At 36.5% G+C, this 23,387-nt stretch overlaps 1 protein-coding gene across 1 annotated transcript in view; it reads left to right on the top strand.

Moving 5' to 3' along the window:
• Positions 1–23,387, top strand: part of tanc1b (tetratricopeptide repeat, ankyrin repeat and coiled-coil containing 1b) — a 189,099-nt gene that overhangs the window by 53,673 nt on the left and 112,039 nt on the right. The window contains 1 exon segment of the mRNA XM_048194706.1: positions 6,629–6,829. Coding sequence (XP_048050663.1) covers positions 6,629–6,829 — 201 coding nt within the window.

Raw genomic sequence — 23,387 nt, 5'->3', positions numbered from 1 at the left:
GCTCTTTCTTTCTCTCGCTGTTTCTTTCTTTCTTTCGCTCTTTCTTTCTTTCTTTCGCTCTTTCTTTTGCTTTTTCTTTTGCTTTCGCTCTTTTTTCGCTTTTCTTTCGCTCTTTTCACTTTCTATTGCTCTCTTCCACTTTTTCGCTCTTTCTTTCACTCTTTTAGCACTTTCTTTCACTTTCTATCACTCTTTCTTTCTTTCGCTCTTTCTTTCTTTTGCTCTTTCGCTCTTTCACTCTTTCTTTAGATCTTTTTCTTTCTTTCGCTCTTTCTTTCTTTCGCTCTGTTTCTTTCTTTCGATCTTTTTTCTTTCTTTCTTTCTTTCTTTCTTTCTTTCGCTCTTTCTTTCTTTCTTTCGCTCTTTCTTTCGCTCTGTCTTTCGCGCTTTCTTTTTCTTTTGCTTTCGCTCTTTCTTTCTTTTGCTCTTTCGCTCTTTCACTCTTTCTTTCGATCTTTTTCTTTCTTTCGCTCTTTCTTTCGATCTTTCTTTCTTTCGCTCTGTTTCTTTCTTTCGATCTTTTTCTTTCATTCTTTCTTTCTTTCTTTCGCTCTGTCTTTCGCTCTTTCTTTTGCTTTTTCTTTTGCTTTCGCTCTTTTTTCCGCTTTTCTTTCGCTCTTTTCACTTCCTATTGCTCTCTCTTCCACTTTTTCGCTCTTTCTTTCACTCTTTTAGCACTTTCTTTCACTTTGTATCACTCTTTCTTTCTTTCGCTCTCTCTTTCTTTCACTTTTTCTTTTTCACTCTTTCTTTCGCTCTTTCTTTTTTCTTAAGCTCTTTTTTCTTTTGCTCTATCTTTGCATCTTCATCTTTCTGTTTCATCTTCCCCTTTTTTCATTTTCTTCAACTTTTTATTCTCTAGCTCTTCTTTCCTTTTCTTTCTCTTTCTTTTCCTCTTCTTCCACTTTTCATTTTTGTCTTCTTCTTCTCTTTCACTTCTTCCTCTGTCTCTCCCCTTCCTCATCTCTCTTTTCTCTTTTTCTCTTCCTCTTTGTCTTCATCTTTTTTACTCTATCATTTCCTTCACTATTCCTTCACTCTGTCTTCCTTTCAGTTTTCTCTCACCTCTCTCCTCTATTCTCTCTGCTGTTTTTCTTTATCTCCGGGGTTTCAGCCGCTCATTGAATTTCAGTCAGTCACCTTTGTTGATTTAACAAAGAGAATCTGCATTAATTATTCTCAGATTATCCGCAGATGATGCACACAACATCATTTTTGTCCTGTACACCTTCAGTAGAGCCCATGATCACAAACGAATGCATTGATTCAAATAAATCTGCGTGCTCCACAGGTCAGTAATTAAACTCAAACAGATCCAGCAGAACGAGTCTGTGACTCTGAATCTTTTCCACAGGCACTTTACTGTATGTGTGACAAGCTGAGCCACAGAGTCTGAATACTAAAGGGCTGTTTCTGTCTGAATAGGGCTCATCCCTCTCAAGGTTATGTCCCTTTGTTCAGTGTGTGTGTGTGTGTGTGTGTGTGTGTGTGTGAGAGAGAGGAGGTGAAACAGGGGCTGGTGGGCTTTTATTCTTCAGCGTTTAGAGGCTTTAACAATGACGACTCACATTCCTGAGGCCAGATTTATTTCTCTCGTAGACTCACAGAAGCCAGAGATACACCCTCACATCTGATCTGAAGCTATTCACCTCAGAATACACTCTAGAGCTCGATAATATAGAAATATAATACTAATGATATATTAATAATACATAATATATATTAAAAAGAATTCATATAAAGAATTATATAATAGAAAAGAAATATATGAAATATATGATATAATAGAAAGAAAGAAAAGTTGATATTTTTAGGATGTATGATTTTGCTCTAAATGACTTGATTTTACATTTACATTTAGCATTCTTCTATCTATCTATCTATCTATCTATCTATCTATCTATCTATCTATCTATCTATCTATCTATCTATCTATCTATCGTTCTATCTATCTATCGTTCTATCGTTCTATCGTTCTATCGATCTATCATTCTATTTTTCTGTTCTGTCCATCCATCCATCCATCGATTGTTCTGCCATCCATCCATCCATCCATCCATCCATCCATCGTTCTATCTATCTATTGTTCTATCATTCTGTCCATCCATCAATCCATCACCCATCCATCACTCTATCACTCTATCACTCTATCTATCTATCTATCTATCTATCTATTGTTCTATCATTCTGTCCATCCATCCGTCCATCATCCATCCATCACTTCATCTATCTTTCTTTCTTTCTTTCTTTCTTTCTTTCTTTCTTTCTTTCTTTCTTTCTTTCTTTCTTTCTTTCTTTCTATCATTCTGTCCATCCATCCATCCATCCATCATTCCTTCCTTCCTTCCTTCCTTCCATCCTTCCATCCATCCATCCATCCATCCATCGTTCTATCTATCTATTGTTCTATCATTCTGTCCATCCATCAGTCCATCATCCATCCATCACTTCATCTTTCTTTCTTTCTTTCTTTCTTTCTTTCTTTCTTTCTTTCTTTCTTTCTTTCTTTCTTTCTTTCTTTCTTTCTTTCTATCATTCTGTCCGTCCATCCATCCATCCATCCATCCACCCATCATCCATTCATCTATCGTTCTATCATCGTTCCATCCATCCATCCATCCATCCATCCATCCATCCGTTATTGAAGTCAGGTAGACTCAAACTATTGAATGTGAGAAGTAAAATACAGTAAAACTCAAGGAATGTTGTTGCACTGTTTTTGAACACATGGAAGAATGATATTTCATCATTTTTATTTAAATAAGAAAATATTAGATTACTGTGTTTTGCTGGAGGTTTCACAATAAATAAAACCACAGCCTCTCCCTTACACGTTATATCTATTAAACATCAATCCTGGTCTAATCAGAGCCTTTTTAAAATATAATCAGATTATTATAATTAGAAGCCTCAGTCTGTACTGGCTAGGAAAGTCTAGAGAGGTTGTAATCAGTTGTCCGTTCACCAGTATAATCAGTTAGGTTTGGTTTCATGGGTTTCAGCGCAGCTCAAATTATCGGTCTTGTGCGTATGGTTTACTTTTGGACCCAAAGAGCTCATGTAGGGTGGGTAAGTTTACATTACTGTCCCTCAAACTGCCTTTCTCTCTACTTTTCTGTGTTTTTGCTTCAGTCTGTCTGCCCTTTTAGTTTCTCAGTGGCCGTCTGTGGTTGGCCTGTCATGATTCAGCTTGTCTCAGGTGCTTTACCAAACTTCGTGAGCTGCCTACGTAGGCAGCATTTTAAAACATCCCAAAGGAAGTCAATGTAGTAGTTATGTTAACTTTTAAGTAGGGCTGAGCACTGAAACTAATTTATTTGGTAATTTATCATACAAAAAAACTACAGTGCGGGTCATACAGTGAGTCAGAATGTGATGCATGGCAACCAAAAATTATAGTTTCTTATTCAACTAATGATGTGAGAGAATATATGCATATATTAGCTCATTGTCCAATAGCACATTAGGTGGACATGTACATGCACATTTCTTCACTAACAATCTTCTCTCTCAGTAGGTGTGCAATATATGGGAAGTGACTGTGCTGTAATTGGCTTCTAGTATTATTAAAAATAAAGACATTAAACCAAATTAGCTTGATTATTACAGTACTGCGGCATTATTGCAGTGAATCCCCAGTGTGTTTTGCATGAGGAGTGATATTTGACTGCAGAGTGTCATTTGTAAGGGTTCATTTCAGTTTAGTTGTTTTCTTAGAAGGTAAGACACAAGGAGATTTGCTTTATGCTTTTTCGGTTGACACTTTTTCTTATGGTGTCCCTTGTTTTCCAGTCTGTGGTTGTAGGAAATGACAGGGCAGTCATTTCATCCGTCTAGCAAGTGGCATGAAGAGTACATCCTTCTGTCTGAAATATGCAATCTCAGTGTTGTGGTCTGTGTCTCGAGAGAATGACTCAGAGTTTCACAAAAGATCTCTGTCCTCGACTCTAAATGTCAGGCTTGACTTCAGCGCTGTTTTGTCTCTCAATGAAAGTGAGGCTTGAAAGTCATTTTCAGTTTTTCCAGCTATCACTTAAAGCACTTTGAGGCTTTCAGAACCAGTTTTTGACAAGTGGATTCTGATCAATACAGCAGTGCAATCATGCTACAATTGTTCACCTGTTTCTCGTAAATCCTATTTCACTCATATCTGACTGAAACTAGCAACATTTTATGTGTTCGATATCTCATCATTGTTGTCTCTCTGTCTCAAGGTAGGAAAGAGTTGTAGAATTTATAGTTAGTTTTGCAAATGTTTCATGACACAAGTCTCTCTGTGCAGAACCTCCAAACATGAAAGATTTACATCTGTTTGGGTCAGTGAATTATAAAACGGTAGGTTTGGGCGAATAACATGAGCACTGTCATGATTTCACTCTCACGTTGTTTGAACGTAGTTTCATTCTCTTAAAGGGGTCCTTGATTATGATTTCACTTTTTTTTTTACTTTAGTTGGTGTGTTACAAGCTTCTTCCTGGGTTGGTGACATCACTAACCCCAACATTTACATAAACCCCGCCCCCGAGGAAATGCAACAGATGGGGTGAAGCCATGAGAAGAGGAAGAGTTGTTGTAGTAGAGTGTTGTTGTCATGCCGTCATTATACGCCGGACTGCTTCACAAACGAGGGTCAATTCAACACAAAAGATGAACATGACGGCACATGCTAGTGGATGAGTTGAATCAACTCCACAGCAACTACATCAATTTATCCACTAACCATTCAGAAACGTCTAAAAGTTGTAACTTCTTCCTGAGTCTCTCCATCAGTGTCGACTCCAGTTTGAACAATGTAAGGCTGAACACCGTTACTGACAATCCTCATTTTGGCTGCGTGAGATTCTCCAGCTTTGTTGTTGTTGAGCTGTTAAAGCTCCGCCCTCTTCTGGAAAGGGGGCGGGAGCAGCAGCTCATTTGCATTTAAAGGGACACACACAAAAACGGCGTGTTTTTGCTCACACCCAAATAGGAGCAAATTTGACAAGCTATAATAAATGATCTGTGGGGGATTTTGAGCTGAAACTTCACAGACACATTCTGGAGACACCAGAGACTTGTGAAAGGAGCATTATAGGTCCCTTTTAAAGGCTTTCGGTCACTCGTTCGTCTGCTCTGTCCATGTTCACTGAATTCAAACTTGGTGCGGAACGTTTTCCAGGTTAGTGGGATCAGATCTTTAAAACATATAACAGTGTTGTTTAAGGCTGCAAGTAAATTTTGTAAAAGCAGAACTGTATATTTGAATTTTTTTGTTTTGATTTGTGTGGAATAGTTGGAACATTTTCTTGCCATTTGCCTATTTTTCTGTCTTATTCTCTTGCAATTTTTACATTGTTTTCTATTCATCCGATTAGGGACCAACACTCCTGTTCCATTATTATTTATTTATTGTATCAACCAGTTCAGATAAACTGAAATACTGAATGCGATCCTACTACATCCTGCTTATTGCACGGTCTCTGACCAGACGCTCGTGACCCCAGTGGGTGTTGAAAGAGAGCGGAGGTGTGACTAGGGCACGCTGACTTCCTGTTTTCTGGCGTTGTTCACAATTTATTCGTCTTTTCAAACATTAGATGTCTTTGTTTTGCTCTTCATCAGTGGGAGAGAGTGAGTAGGAGTAGAGATGAATTGAGACTATGGTCAGAATAATGTACTATCATTGTGTTATTAGTGTATGCAAAAGAGCATTGTGTGTGAAACTGTATTGCGATTTTTAAAATCGCTATTTTATTTGATCTTAGGATATTTTCACACAAAATTGCATTCTTTTTTACTGCATAAGGTCATGTAACAACTATGTAGCAAGTTACTGTTTGAAATGTTATTTTTTTTGTGTAATCCATTTTTTAATTAGTATGTAAAAATATTTTTTTTAAAAGTAGGCAGTGTTCATTTATACACAAGCTTGTTTCTGCCACTAAATACAAAAATAAAAAAGCTAATTCTGAATTTGTCACGCAATTCTCACTTTATAACTCGCAATTGTGAAAAAAGTCAGAAATGTGAGATAAAAAGTTACCTTTTTTTAAATTTTTATTTCATGGTGGAAACAAATTAGTAGGCAAGTGTTACATTCTGAGCATACCAAATAGATGAGTTTTCCCAAAAGCATTTAGTTTATTTCACCTAAATTGGCACAAAACAATCACAGCTCATCAGGTTTAACAGCAGTTCTTTAAAACTTTCCCAAACATTAAAAGCAAGAAAATAATAATAAAAAAACATTAAGATGGAGAAAAGAAGCAGGGTTTAATCTGTGCTGTGAATAGCGTGTAATGAAAATACATCTGAGACGCGTTGTTCTGTTTTATTATTGAGCTCTGCTAATTAGTTTTTGTTCCCTTGATGGTGTGAAAACCGTTTCAGTGGCAGTGTTTTTATTAAGATGACTGAATCAATGTCCTCCAGCGTCATTGTTGGAAGTGTCAGTCAACTCGTGTTAATGTTAAACATGCCCGTCAGTTTCACTGAGGCTGGGAAGTGGATTATTTCAGATGCTTTTCTGCTCTGTGAGGAACCATGCTTTTGATGCTGCTGCAGCTGGGAAATATTTAGAATATATTTGCAATGATTTTACTGTCAATTTTTGTTTAAGAGACAAGTTTTTTTCTTTGTGCCTGATCAGGAGAGCCGTACCTGCTCAGTGCCCAGCGGAGGTGTCCTGGCGGAGGGATGCAGGATCCCGGCGGTGTTCATCCACACTTGCCCACAGACGAAGGCCTCAAACTCAGCCTGGCTAAAGGCGTCTCCATGTCTCTCCCCTCGTCCCCTCTCCTGCCCCGACAGACCTACGTGATGGCAGCTCGCCCGTGCAAGAAGTCTCCAGGTGGGATGTTTATTAAAAGTATCAGTTTAGAAGCATCAAAATGTCTGCAACTTTTTGGCTGAATTGCATTGTTTAGTAATTCTGTTTGATTTTGCTTGCAGAAATTTTATATATATATATATATATATATATATATATATATATATATATATATATTTACAATTTTATATATTTTGACACAGTATATATTTTTTTTAATTATAATAATGAGAATTGGTGGGAAAATGTACTTTATTGCCATAAAAATAATGGTATTTTAAGTAAATATTTTGAGATTTACATTTACATTTATGCATTTGGCAGACGCTTTTATCCAAAGCGACTTACATTGCATTATACTATACATTTGTATCTGAGTATGTGCAATCCCTGGGATCGAACCCATGACCGTGGCATTGCTAGTGGCATGCTCTAACCACTGAGCTACAGGAAAGCATCAACCAGAGATATTTGTCTTTAGTTTGGAGACTTTTGGCAAAATATATCTAATTTCTTCTTTTGGATATCTGCATTTTAGATTGTTAATCTAATCTTGTTAACTGTATTAAATTGTGCTTTTGTGTATATGTTTAGCTCTGATTGTCTTTATTTTTATGTATCTGAGGTCGAAGGTAAAAGAAAGCATCTGTGAGTTCATTTGCGTCTTGAATGAGTTAGTGTGAGTGCATTCAAACACAAGTGTGTGTGTGTGTGTGTGTGTGTGTAAACAGTCTGAGGTGTTTTCCACACCATCTCTGTGTTAGGGACAAGGTTATGAGCAGCTGAGATCTTCAAAGGACTTTACTGGTTGTCTCTGGACTTGTTTCAACCTGAGCTTTGTTTTTGGAGGATTTAGCACAGAGGATTGAAATCTTTTCAGTGGTCACTTTGGCATCTCGCTCACATCTGGTCCTCATGTGTGTTTGTATCAGCGCCTCTGTTTGAAAAGGGGATTGATCCTTTGAAGGCACCGGAAGCAGGCGACATGCTCGAATGATTTTGCCCTTTGCACATTTCATTAGTCTGACAATTAAGGAAAGATAAACGTCCAAATGAGATTCCCCTGAAGGACAAGATCCCCGGGGGAGGGATTCATTACAGAGATCGGAAACACGTGAGATTGAGCTTTTGTTTTTACCTCCACAGATCTTGACATGTAGTTTTAAATTAACTATAGGAAGAATCATATTTAATTATTTTGTTACTTTAATTATTTACACTATATCGTTCAAAGGTTTTGAAAGAAATGAATACTTTTATTTCGAAAGGATGCATTAAATTGATCAAAAGTGATAGTAAAGACATTTCTAATGTTACAAAAGATTTTTATTTATATATTTCTATAGATTTCCAAAGAATCCTGAACAAAAATGTCACAGTTTCCATAAAAATATTTAGCAGTTTAAGCTGTTTTCAAGATTGATATAATCAGAAATGTTTATTGAGCAGCAAATCATCATATTACAATGATTTCTGAAGGATCATGTGACACTGAAGACTGGAGTAATGATGCTGAAAATTCAGCTTTGAATCACAGGAATAAATTACATTTTACTATATATTCAAATACAAAACAGTTCTTTTAAATGGTAATAATATTTCGCAATATTACTATTTTTACTATATTTTTGTTTAAATAAATGCAGGCTTGGTGATCAGGAAAGACTTCTTTCAAAAACATTAAAAATCTAGATATTCTAAAAAATCTAGATATTTTTACTAAAACTTTTTAATATATTTAAAAATGCCATGGAGAAAAAATGATTTAATTTTTAAAAAATGATAATGCCACAAAATGAATCAAATTCATTTTGGTCATTTTTTTTTTTTTTACCGATAATATTCCTTCAAATCACAAAATGTGAGGAGATTTCTCATTGAGGTGAAAAGCTGTCTCGTGATATTGCCATGACTGAGCGTGAGGGTGAAATTAGGATAGAATATGCCACCGCTGCATTCATATTACGCCTCCACTGTCATTTTGTTTTTTATAGAAATAAAAACTATTTAACAAGCTGTAGAGTTGTACATAGTGCAGCAGGAATCAGAGTTCACTGATCACGTGACAAGATGACTGACAAGACCATGGCGGAGGATTCGTTGCACAACAGAACCTAAACGTCTGACAAATGTCTTATCTTGTAGAATCCGCACTCAGCACCGCCGCTCCCTATTCAGAGTACGTGTGATTTCAAAATAGAAAGAGAAAGTAAAACGCGAGCGTGCATCCAAATGCAATTTCAGTACGACGCATTTTGAAAGCGGCTCCCTGATGCATGCAAATATCTCCCAATACGAAAGCTATCTTAGACTGGACTGTGTAGTTGTAAGCGTCTCTCAGCTCTGTATCATGCTTGAAGAAACATTTGATCTCTATTTGCACTTTGAATATTGAGAGAGTACTTTGATTATGGTTGCACTTATTGTTTGTCCTTAAGACTAAGAGAAAACTGTGTTTTTTATTCATACTGTTTTTATTTCTATGGTCAATTAGTGGAGTTCAGTTAGGAGGTCAAAAGTTGTAGAAGCTCATAATTCATCTACAGTAAGATCTGAAGAGAATAATGAAATCATACAGGAGAGAAGCCAGTCAGTTGAGTTTGTGGCAAAACCTTTTACAGTGCTTGAGTATTGTTGTCTTTTACTGCATTTGATAATTCAGACTCAAAGTAGAACTGAAATGACATTCATTACAAGACGATTAGTCATTTCAAATTCATCATTGAGGATTTCTTAAGAATACTGTGTAAAAACCTTGTCTCATTCTCATGAAATCAATCTCGTGTCTTGTCTTGTCTCGTGAGCTAACCGTCTCGTCACACCCCTAATGACTAACTATTATAACATCAAAGTTTATATCATGCAAAGTGTTTATCTGTTCAAGTAGGGGATTTTCTGGGAAAACTCACGGGGATGAATTTAAAAATAACCAAAATTAGGTTCATATGGACACTCTTGTTTAGATTCTGAAAGTAATAACACAGATAATGTGAGAGTTATTGTCTTAAACCCTGGATGATAATGACCGAATGAACCTTATTCGGCTGTGCCGAAGGGAATCTTTGGCATTAGTTATTGTTATTAGGAGCATCAAAAGGCCGGCTGATGAGTTTCATGTGGACAGAGGATGAGGGTTTGTGTGTGGTAATCAGGAAATAAGACTGGTTTATTTCACACAGAACAGGTCATAAGAAGTTAAAGGGGTCTTTATGCTATTTTAAACGTTTCTTTTGCTTTATACTATACATTATTGCAGGTCAAACGTGCTGATTTCTACAAAGCCCCGCCTCCCGAAAAGCTCAGAGAGCTCTGATTGGCCAGCTGACCCAGTGCATTGTGATTGGCCAAACACCTCAAGCGTGTGTCGGAAATGTAATGCCCCTTACCATAATCACAAGCTTCAGCTTCCAAGGCTTTTAAAGCATTTGTAAACACAGTTCGAATGATCTAGACATTGATCAGAACTGATTAACCTCGGTTTTGCTTTCGCATCCAAATACGCTGCGTCTTTGCGACATGTCGACAACACTACAATTCACTGATATCTCGTCTTCTTTCTTTGCGTATGCCTTTGGGCGGGCATTATGCTTATATTTCACATTGTGACGTGGATGTTTGAGAAAGTAATATCTGGACTTCGAGGGATTTTAGGCAGGTCTGGATCAGTGTTAGATAGAATAAATCCCTTTGTTGGACACTCTGAGCTTTGTAACTTTGCAGGTCTTACACATGCAAACAGATATATTAGACACTAAAGGAAAAGTAAAACATTAAGAAGCATCATATGACCCCTTTAACTATTCTTTTACTATTGGGTTCATTTTTAAGCTGCCACATATGGTGTGCAAAGCTGGAGGGAGTCTGTGTGTAAGTGTGTTTATGAGAGAAGCTGTTCAGATCTTCACGAGGAGGTGTTGAACAGCAGGACGGGGGGCAGAAATCTCACCTCGGCTCACACAAACACACAGAGTCGATCTCTGCCGGTCAGGTCCTGATGCCACAGGGCAAACGGAGCAGCAGCACCGGATGATTCACTGAGAGAGATGGAGATCCTGGAGTCTGTTCCTCTGATACGGGCCTCAGGGCACTTCCTGCAATCTCTCACTTTTGATTTGTCAGTACAGATACAGTGTCAGAGGTGCAGAGACTCATGCTGAGATACGTGAGATGCGTTTGAGTATGCAAGCAGTAAAAATAAATGAGACATTTCATGTTTAGCAAACTACCACTTTTGATGCATGCTGATTTATTATCTGCCCCAAAACATCACTTAAAATCAAGCAAAGTTTGATTGGAGGACATGTCAGCAGTATGATCCCATCATATCTGAATAGATGGTTCTTGTATGGAATATTGTTTCTGCCACTGGAAAAAAATAAAGGTAATTGCGACTCACAATTCTGACTTTTTTTTCTCGCAATTGCGACTTTTTTCTCAGAATTGTGACTTTATACCGGAGGTTGGCAACCCGCGGCTCTATAGCGCCCCCCTAGTGGCTCCCTGGAGCTTTTTCAAAAATGTATGAAAATGGAAAAATATTTTTTGTTTTCATATGGTTTCTGTAGGAGGACAAACATGACACAAACATTCTTAACATTTTCCAATGTGTATAATAAATATTAAATTTCAACATTTCTGTCAACGAAGATTTGCGTCCTAGCTTGCGACACACGTTTGAGCGCGGCGCGAGGGTATGCATCGACGTCACTTTCCCGCTGAAAGCGCGCTCCCTCAGCTGGACTGAGTGGCAAAAGAACCTGCTGCGTGACTGGATTTAATAGGGGAAACTGAGAAAACGCGAGTAAAACAAACGAATTACACTAAAGGTTGGACTCGAAAGTGTTTCTTACAACTTGTCAAATAAACCTAATCCATGGATAATGACATGCAGCCAGCAGTCGTGTTTCCTGACATTTATATGTGCCTGATTTGACGCCGGGGAAATACATAAAGCAAATCTGGCTGTGAATATTTTATATAACTACAATATAGGTAGGTTTAAATCCGCGTAATCACTTATATCAATGTTATATATATCGTCATATTGTCCAGACCTAAAACATATAGTTTTATAATACGTTATAGTTTTTGTCAGTGTTTATTTTAAAACACACAATTAAGCAGAATATAAGATGGAAAATATTTAATTGATGATTTGTCAACATAATATATAACAATACAATATATATAAAGAATGATTTTACCTCAAAATCCAACAATTTGACACAAAATGATAAATGCAAATCCATGTTTCTCTGCCTGGAGTCCAGCTGTTTCTGTGAATTGCACCGATCCATTTGATTCTTTTTAAATATATTTAAATATATACCTCGGGAATACCTCATTATGTAGGTATTTGTAGCCTACTTAGTCATTTTGATAGTAGGCTAATATAGCTAATATACACTTACAGCCTGTGTTGCCTTCATATAAGGCTTATATAAGGCTTTTAATTTTTTTGCGGCTCCAGACAGATTTGTTTTTTGTTTTTTTGGTCCAGTATGGCTCTTTGAACATTTTGGGTTGCCGACCCCTGCTTTACCATGCAATTCTGACTTTTTTTTCTCAGACGTGTGAGTATATACACTGATCAGGCATAACATTATGAGCACTGAAGTGAATAACACTGATTATCTCTTCATCACGGCACCTGTTAGGGGATATATTTTAGGCAACAAGTGAACATTTTGTCCTCAAAGTTGATGTTAGAAGCAGGAAAAATGGGCAAGCGTAAGGATTTGAGTGAGTTTGACAAGAGCCAAATTGTGATGGCTAGACGACTGGGTCAGAGCATCTCCAAAACTGCAGCTCTTGTGGGGTGTTCCCGGTCTGCAGTGGTCGGTATCTATCAAAAGTGCTCCAAGGAAGGAACAGTGGTGAACCGCATAGCTGCAGATAAGTCAGGGTGCTCGTGCCGAAAGCGCCAACAGTGGACACGTGAGCATCAGAACTGGACCACGGAGCAATGGAAGAAGGTGACCCGGTCTGATGAATCACATTTTCTTTTACATCACGTGGATGGCCCGGTGCGTGTGGAAAAAAAAAATTCTGACATTATAACTCGCCATTCTGACTTTATTTCTCACAATTGCGAGTTTATATCTCACAATTCTGAGAAAAGAAGTCAGAATTGTGAAATAAAAATCACAATTACCGTTTAGCGGCGGAAACAAGCTTCCATAAAGCACCACTGCATGTATCAAAAAGCTTGCCATGATATTATTGAGAAAAACACAGTTTCACAATCCAGCAATCAACCTCCATTTGCTTGTACACACTGGGAGGTGCAGTGATGAGAGTTCAGCCAAACTCAGTCTAAAATAGATCCTGAATTCAGCATCATTACCTCGATCCTGGAGCTCATTTCCTCACAGCTGAAGTAATAACGCCGAACTGTGGCGGCCCTCTTTTAAGCTCAACCGCTACTTCCCCAAACCGGCGAGTTATTGATCCTATTAAAGCCATATCACATGAGGCTGGCACATATTATGTGCTGCTTTCATCAGGAGCGAGAGCCGACACGTGTTTCACCTCGTCCTCTTTGCCTCCTTACTGACCTCTACTGGAGAGTTTGGGTTATTACTTCCTGCTCATGTCTTTTCAGTGATATAGTGTGTTGGAGATGGATAGTTTTAGCAGATGTTGAGAAGGTCTTCAGAGGACTTGAAGATGGAGTATCTTTTAGGAAGTTTGGTTGCGTGAGGATCTGTAAAAGATGTTTAGCTCCTCAAGATAACCTTCCTTTTTATAGCTTCTATGAATGCAGTATGTTCGGCTGTTACCACAGATCTGATTCAAAGCGTTCAAGATGAGCATTTGTGTCTGTTTGTGTTTATATATCACTGTGTGTACTTGTGTGTGAATGAAATGTTGTAATTACAGCTATATTGCTTTTCCTTGAGGGATTTACTGTACAAAATAATATAGTCACAATGATTGCACTGCTGCAATAGTGTGATTTTAATGTACTTTTTATTTGACCATTTAGTTTAGATTGTCATTAGACTAGATTCATGATTCTTCCTTATGATCTCATGACTTGTGATTATGAGAATATTCAGAGATGTTTTAATAGCGTCTCACATTTAAACTTAAATAGCAAAAACAGTGTTAGAGTTGATAAGTTTGATTCATTTTAGTGAGTCAGTTCATTCAAATTCGGTTCAAATGAATCGATTCATTCATTTTATGGCATGTTTCTATATATTTTTTTATTATTCATATGTTATTTAAAGTATTTTAGGTCTGTCAGTACATTCTATCTATCTATCTATCTATCTATTGTTCTGTTTATCGATCGTTCTATTATATCTATTGTTCTATTGATCGTTCTGTCTATCAATCGTTCTATCTATCTATTTATCTTTCTATCTATCGTTCTATCATTCTATCATTCTATCTATCTAGTGTTAGAGTTGATAAGTTTGATTCATTTTAGTGAGTCAGTTCAAGCACATTCTGTTCAATTGAATAGATTCATTCATTTTGTGGCTTGTTTCATATATATTTATATTTTTATATTTTTCACATGTTTAAAGTATTTTAGGTCTGTCAGTACATTCTATCTATCTATCTATCTATCTATCTATCTATCTATCTATCTATCTATCGTTCTATCTGTTCTGTCGTTCTATCGTTCTATCTGTCATTCTATCTGTCTGTCTGTCGTTCGTTCATTCTATCGTTCTATCTACTGTTCTATCTGTCTATCGTTCTGTCTATCTAGTGTTAGAGTTGAAAAGTTTGATTCATTTTAGTGAGTCAGTTCAAGCACATTCTGTTCAAATGAATCGATTCATTCATTTTGTGGCATGTTTCATATATATTTATATTTTCATATATTTAAAATATTTTAGGTCTGTCAGTACATTCTATCTATCTATCTATCTATCTATCTATCTATCTATCATTATGTTTATCGATCGTTCTGTCTATCTATCGATCGTTCTATTATATCTATCGTTCTATTGATCGTTCTGTCTATCAATCGTTCTATCATTCTATCATTCTATCTATCTATCTAGTGTTAGAGTTGATAAGTTTGATTCATTTTAGTGAGTCAGTTCAAGCACATTCTGTTCAAATGAATCGATTCATTCATTTTGTGGCATGTTTCATATATATTTATATTTTCATATATTTCAAATATTTTAGGTCTGTCAGTACATTCTATCTATCTATCTATCTATCTATCTATCTATCTATCTATCTATCTATCTATCTATCGTTCTGTTTATCGATCATTCTGTCTATCTATCGATCGTTCTATTATATCTATCGTTCTATTGATCGTTCTGTCTATCAATCGTTCTATCATTCTATCATTCCAGGGGTGTAGTTTGCGGGGGGGATGGGGGGAGGTAACCCCCCCAATATTCAAATCCATCAGTTACAACCCCCCCAATATTTCAACATGAAAATCACAGTAGATCTATACTAACATATGTATAATTCATTTATTTTGTAACAATAATTTTGTTTCTAATCGAATATGAGTTTGTCATAATAAATTAGTCAAAAAAGTACCCCCCTTCCATTGAACTGATTGGTAACGCCCAACCAATGTGCGTTGCACTTTCACCAAAACAACGCGAGTGGAGCTCTGTTTGAATGGAGAGCACGGTTAGCACCAAAAAATGAAGAGAACCGTTGCCAACTATATTAAACTTCTGTTCAAAGAGGGACGTTAAAAAGAATAAAGCATGTACTGAGAAGGAGGTATGAAAACATTGTAATAGCTAGGTACACTCCACATATATTTTAGCTAGCTAATCCATTGCAATTTAGCCATAACTATTAGTGTAACTGTAACCAGTTACCAAAACAGCCATCTGTTTTGTTACTTCATTTTTCAATAGTGTCTTATCAATGACAAAAGTATTCACATCGGTGTTTGTTTTCTTACTTAATCTGAATTTTGAACGAATTGGCTTGAATGAACGATTTAAGTAGCTCACTCATTAAAACGTCGAATTGCTGCCACCTACTGGCGGTTTCAATATTTAACATAATTTCTTTCTTTTTAGAATCACTCCGTTATGTTAGAATTTGATGAATGGTTATAGATAAATTCCATAAAGTTATGATAGATAGATAGATAGATAGATAGATAGATAGATAGATAGATAGATAGATAGATAGATAGATAGATAGATAGATAGATAGATAGATAGATAGAGAAGAAATAAATTATCCAATAACGCTACACATAAAACAGATTTTTTTTATTATTAAAAAAAATAATAATAGGCAGCATACCAACGCTCAACCCCCCCAATGTTGAAACCAAATCTACGCCCTTGTATCATTCTATCTATCTATCTATCTATCTATCTATCTATCTATCTATCTATCTATCTATCTATCTATCTATCTATCTATCTAGTGTTAGAGTTGATAAGTTCTATTCATTTTAGTGAGTCAGTTCAAGCACATTCTGTTCAAATGAATCGATTAATTCATTTTGTGGCATGTTTCATATATATTTATAATTTTATATTCATATATTTAAAGTATTTTATGTCTGTCAGTACATTCTATCTATCTATCCAATTATCTATCTATCTATCTATCTATCTATCTATATCCCCCTCTATCTATCTAATCGTTCTATCTATCGTTCTGTCTATCGTTCTATCTGTTGTTCTGTCGTTCTATCGTTCTATCTATCATTCTATCTGTCTGTCTGTCGTTCGTTCATTCTATCATTCTATCTACTGTTCTATCTGTCTATCTTTCTATCTATCGTTCTATCATTCTATCTATCTAGTGTTAGAGTTGATAAGTTTGATTCATTTTAGTGAGTCAGTTCAAGCACATTCTGTTCAAATGAATCGATTCATTCATTTTGTGGCATGTTTCATATATATTTATATTTTTATATTCATATATTTAAAGTATTTTATGTCTGTCAGTACATTCTATCTATCTATCTATCTATCTATCTATCTATCTATCTATATATACTTCTATCTATCTAATCGTTCTATCTATCGTCCTGTCTATCGTTCTATCTGTTGTTCTGTCGTTCTATCGTTCTATCTATCATTCTATCTGTCTGTCTGTCTTTCTATCTATCGTTCTATCATTCTATCTATCTAGTGTTAGAGTAGAGTCAGTTCAAGCACATTCTGTTTAAATGAATCGATTCATTCATTTTGTGGCTTGTTTCATATATATTTATATTTTCATATATTTAAAATATTTTAGGTCTGTCAGTACTATCTATCTATCTATCTATCTATCTAATCATATATACAGTATATATATATCCAGTTTGCACATTTCACACAAACCAGTTTGATAACATCAGTATAAGCTGGTTAAAATATGAGAATAATCTTCAAGTTCACATCCTCATGTTTAAATATCTGCGTTTGATCAGAACAATTGTCTTTTATAGAAATCGCAGCACAAGCAGATGAATTGTTTGAACGTTTCCAAGTTCAGAAGGTTCTGCAGAACCAGAATGATCCGGCTGATGCTGGATTGGAGCTCACATTGGCGTCAGTGGCGTTGGTGTGGCATTGACCGGCCAACGCAATAAAACGGCCTCTGAGCAGATCTGGAAGACAACCTCCTCTGTTCAATATTTCACTTCACAAAAGCGAACTTCCATCTGTGGACGTCACTTAAAATACATGAATACATGATTCACAGACAGCTGATATTTCAGAGTAAAGAGGAGTATTGTCACGTCGCTCTCTTTCTTCCCGTGCCTTTTGTTGTCCGTACAGAAGATCTTGTGTCTTGGGAGAACGACTCAAATGTGAACGTGTCATGAGGTCTTTGACTTTGCTCCATGTCTTTTAAAGTCTATGTGGATCAACCCACATCAGAAGAGCACAAAAGCTGAGTTCCAGAAATAAAAATCCTTTTCATTTTGTCCATGGAGAAATTGATTATTTTAAGTTACTTATACTGTATATAACAATATATTTGAAAATCCCAGGAGATCAGCAGTTTGTGAAATACTCAGACCAGCCCATCTGGCACCAACAACCATGCCACGTTCAAAGTCACTTAAATCACATTTCTTCCTCATTCTGATGATCAGTTTGAACTTCAGCAGATCATCTTGATCATGTCTACATGCCTAGATGCATTGAGTTGCTGTCATGTGATTGGCTGATTAATTATTATTATTATTATTATTATAAATGGGTCTTGCTTCATCCAGCATCTTTTATATTTTCTCTGATCTCATTGCAATGCATCATAGTCTTTCTTGATTTGATGTGGCCAGCAGTAGGTGTCTTAGAAGGCAGCATCATTATCACTATTTTAGAACAGAGTGATTTGTTGTTTGTCTTCTCTCTGTCTTGTTCTTCCTCTCATTTATATTCTTTCGCTCTTTATTTGCATGCATCTCAGATCTGCCGTTGGACCTCAGACTGAGTTAATACCTGTTTGTGATCTCCACCAGAGAGATGAGACTCATGCATTTTAATCACAGATGTGTGTGAGTGTGTGTGGATTTATTCTCTTTCACCTGAAGCCAAAACCTGTACAAGAATTACATGTAAGGAAATACATGAGCGGGCATTCAGTAATAGTGTGTGGTGTTCATTTATATTTGGTCTTGATAGAGGAATATCACAATATCACAGTATTAATTAGTTAATAGCAGTGACATTTTAATTCAACAGCAAAACTAATTATCAAAGTTAACACAACACCATATAGACTGCAAGTTATTTTCTCAGTTAAGCATTAAAGGTGCCGTAGAACGTCTTTTTAAAAGATGTAATATAAGTCTAAGGTGTCCCCTGAATGTGTCTGTGAAGTTTCAGCTCAAAATACCCCATAGATTTTTTTAATTCATTTTTTTAACTGCCTATTTTGGGGCATCATTAAATATGCGTTGATTCAGGCTGCGGCCCCTTTAAATCTCGTGCTCCCCTCCCCCAGAGCTCACGCTTGCCTTAAACAGCATTTACAAAGCTCACACAGCGAATATAACCCTCAAAATGGATCTTTACAAAGTGTTCGTCATGCAACATGTCTAATCGCTTAAGTATGGTATTTATTTGGATGTTTACATTTGATTCTGAATGAGTTTGATAGTATGCTCTGTAGCTAAAGCTAACATTACACTGTTGGAGAGATTTATAAAGAATGAAGTTGTGTTTATGAATTATACAGACTGCAAGTGTTTAATAATGAAAATAGCGACGGCTCTTGTCTCCGTGAATACAGTAATAAACGATGGTAACTTTAACCACATTTAACAGTACATTAGCAACATGCTAACGAAACATTTAGAAAGACAATTCACAAATATCACTAAAAATATCATGTTATCATGGATCATGTCAGTTATTATTGCTCCATCTGCCATTTTTCGCTGTTGTTCTTGCTTGCTTACCTAGTCTGATGATTCAGCTGTGCACAGATCCAGATGTTAATACTGGCTGCCCTTGTCTAATGTCTTGAACATGGGCTGGCATATGCAAATATTGGGGGCGTACATATTAATGATCCCGACTGTTACGTAACAGTCGGTGTTATGTTGAGATTCGCCTGTTTTTCGGAGGTCAAATGAGATTTACATAAGAAGGAGGAAACAACGGTGTTTGAGACTCATTGTATGTCTTTTGCATGTACTGAACTCTTATTATTTAACTATGCCAAGATAAATTCAATTTTTAATTCTAGGGCACCTTTAAGATGAACACTGAAACGAATTGCATGCAATAATAAAACAAAGATACATGTTTAATAAAATATAGATACAACTTTTTTTTTTTTTCTCTGGAATCAAGCATTCAAGTAAACATTCAAACAAAGATGCGTTTTGGTTGATCAAATCACAAGTAGATGAGGAAGACACATACATGTTTACACCTGCCTGTTTTAATCCATCTCTTTTGTCCACTTTCAATCACTTCTGTCCTGAATTCTTCGAGGGGAGGGTCTATGGGCGGGCAAATATATAGGCTTTTTCAGATCTTTCCATCTAATGGATGAAATAAGCTCACGCAATTTACATGTGAACACGCCTGGAGATGACAGAAAAACACTGAGATCATCAGCTTTCATTTCTGCTCTGACAGCTGCAAGACCGGCCGAATGCTGTGAGTGTGTGTTAGAAATCAGGAATCTGATGGTCAACAACCCAAACTTGGGTCTTCAGCCGACAAAGTTTAAATCCCACCTGACTAGATCGCTTTCCATAATCTTTACGTATTAGGTCAGTAGGTGGAGAGTAGATGTCTTTAGTGGCTGTTTGAACACATTCGATCACATAAGCGCCTACACTACAAAAGCAATCCGATTGAATGCGTTTTCGACTAGCTCTGGAAGTGGTCAAAAGCGTTGTCCATTTGTGATCTGATCGACCAAAACGCATCTTAATACCAGGTGGAAACAGGGCCCTAGTCTCAATAGCTTCTCTTACTCTATTTTCATTTGTGTTAGGGGCCGTTCACATATCACGACTTTTGCGCGCGCAAATTCGTTATTTCAAATGTAGGCAAGCATGAAAACACCTCAACTTTTCAGAATGCCGCAAGCACACCGCAGGACATGTGACAAGAACCAACCGATCAGCTTCGGCCTTTCCGTATCAACATTGAAAGCTCAGCCAAACAGCTGATCATAGCTGTACAGGGCGGGTTATTATTTCTGATTTTACCCAAAAGGTGTTTGTTTGTTCATACAATAAAAGTCACTGGGGTCCAATGATGTTTGGACCCCAATGGACTTCAAAATATCTTAATTTGTGTCATTAATAATAATAAGTCATACAGGTTTAAAAGGAAATAAAGGTAAAATGATGTAAATTCATTTTTCTTAGCTAGATGAAAGAAAATATCAAAATGTCAGTGATAGTTTGAAGAAAAACAGTCAGAGAACATTAGAGTCCCACAGATAACCAGTGCCACTGACACCAAGTTAAAAAGGTTGTTTACATGCATATCATATGGATGAAGAAGGAAGTTACTGTTTATTCCAAAAGAAATGGACTGGGAAATGTTGTTTGCATTTCACTGCGGGTGTCCATAGATGGCAGTGTACATCACCATGAGAGCTGAAGGAGAAGTGTGTGTGTGTGTGTGTGTGTGTGTGTGTGTGTGTGTTTGTTTGTGTTAAAGGGATAATTTACCCAAAAAATGTTTGTTTGTTCAAGAAGTCACTTGGTACAGAAAAGTACAGCTTCCCTTCACATTTCCCCTTAAATTATGTACAGATATGAAGTGATATTGATATTAAATATTTAAATATTTTAGTGTTTAAGTACAGTATGTTCTCTATTAATACAACCTCAAAAATGTATTTGCACACTTAAGTCACACTTATTTTGGTTTATTTATTTACTTATGCATTTATTTATTTATATGTTTTAGTTTTAGTTATTTTAGACAAAATGAAAATGAGAAATGTTGGCTTGTCAACTAGCTGAAATTTTTTGTTTTTATATTATTTTACACAGTAAATTTTTGGATTTATTTCAAGTAATGAAAATGATTTTTTTTTATAGTTTTAGTTTTAATTTTAGTCTGAGAAGCAGACGACTTCAGAAAATCTCTCCTTTTTAATCTCATTATTTTCTAAGAGAAACTGTTGACATTTTTAATTGATTGAAAAATGGGTGTTGATCATCAGATTTGAGCCAGGAGGGATTTGCGAGGTCATCCGAAAAGAAAGATGTTTCACAGGTGGAGCATGTAATTATATTTAGATAAAAGATTATGAAGACAGTTTTTCCTCATTGTATCATTATTGTTGTGCATGAAGAATGCAAATAGAGTCAGTTATGATTTCATGTTGACTTGAACACCTTCACTCGTATCATCACTTCATGAGTTGAGGACGTCTAGCTCTGATTTATGGCTGTCTTTACACACGTCGCCGTTTCATTTGTCATCTCTGAGCGTTTTGTTTGCTTCCTGGAGGTCAAAGTCATGCAGGTGGAGAGCTCAGATGAATCTCTATAACGGCGGTGAAGCCTGATGGATGTCTCCGGTAGATTTAAGGGCTCCCGCCGCCAGCGGCTGCTCTTTACTCCATGACTTTATTTGGTCCGATCTTACACGGGCTGCCGGGGTCTTTGATCTCAGCAGGGTTTTCCATGATAAACAGAGGAACGTACTTAAACCTACAAGCTTTATGGGGGTCGAGCAGGATTTGTCTTTTATATGCTCAACGAAGAGGAATTTGCCCCTTTAGGATTGCATGACCTTCAGCGCTCTTTTTTTCAGATTTGAAGAGCATTGTCTTTCATCTCAAACCTGAGGCTGATTGTTTTACACATTATTTTGGTCCAAACTGCTGCATGTTTGCGTAACTGATATTAGTTTAACCTTGACTACTAGTGAATTAACTTGCTTCGTACGCGACCATTTAAAAGTTTTTGAACTTTCTATTCATCAAAGAATCCTGAAAAAAAAAAAATGTATCACGGTTTATATAAAAAATTTGAAGCAGTACAACCGTTTTCAACATTGATATTAATAAGAAATGCATTTTGAGCAGCAAATCAGCATATTAGAATGATTTCTGAAGGATCATGTGGCACTGAAGACTGGAGTAATTATGCTGAAAGTTACATTTTAAAATATATTCATATAGAAAACAGTTATTTTAAAGGGGTGGTTGATTATGATTTCACTTTTTAAACTTTAGTTAGTGTGTAATGTTGCTGTTTGAGCATAAACAACATCTGCAAAGTTACGACACTCAAAGTTCAATGCAAAGGGAGATATTTTCTCTTTTTAAGGACTACAACAAACGGCTGGTAGGGACTACAACGAGCTTCTTCCCGGGTTGGTGACATCACTAAACCTAAAGTTTACATACCTTTGTTGTGTGTTCTCGGGGGCAGGGCCATGTTGGGCTGCTTTAGAGAAGAGGAAGAGTTGTTGTAGTAGAGTGTTGTTGTCATGCCGTCATTTTACTCCGGACTGCTTCACAAACGAGGGTCAATTCAACACAAAAGATGAACATGACGGCACATGCTAGTGGATGAGTTGAATCAACTCCACAGCAATTACATAAATTTATCCACTAACCATTCAGAAACGTCCAGTTTCATTCTAAAAGTTGTAACTTCTTCCTGAGTCTCTCCATCAGTGTCGACTCCGGTTTTGAACAATGTAAGGCTGAACACCGTTACTGACAATCCTCATTTTGGCTGCGTGAGATTCTCCAGCTTTGTTGTTGTTGAGCTGTTAAAGCTCCGCCCTCTTCTGGAAAGTGGAGCTCATTTGCATTTAAAGGGACACACACAAAAACGGCGTGTTTTTGCTCACACCCAAATAGGGGCAAATTTGACAAGCTATAATAAATGATCTGTGGGGGATTTTGAGCTGAAACTTCACAGACGCATTCTGGGGACTCCAGAGACTTATATTACATCTTGTGAAAAGAGGCATTATAGGTCCTTTTTAAATTGTAATAGTTGTAATTGTAATAATCACAATTAATTGATTTGATAGCACTAGTAATAATATTTCACAATATTACTGTTTTTACTGTATTTGTGATCAAATAAATGCAGCTTTGGTTAGCAGAAGAGCCTTCCTTGAACAACATTCAAAAATTTTGCTGACTCCAAACTTTTGAACAGTAGTGTACT

Source organism: Megalobrama amblycephala, linkage group LG6 (genome assembly GCF_018812025.1).
Source record: "Megalobrama amblycephala isolate DHTTF-2021 linkage group LG6, ASM1881202v1, whole genome shotgun sequence".
Taxonomy (NCBI): domain Eukaryota; kingdom Metazoa; phylum Chordata; class Actinopteri; order Cypriniformes; family Xenocyprididae; genus Megalobrama; species Megalobrama amblycephala.
Note: the sequence above shows the minus strand (reverse complement) of the source record. Positions and strands in the feature narration are given on the sequence as shown.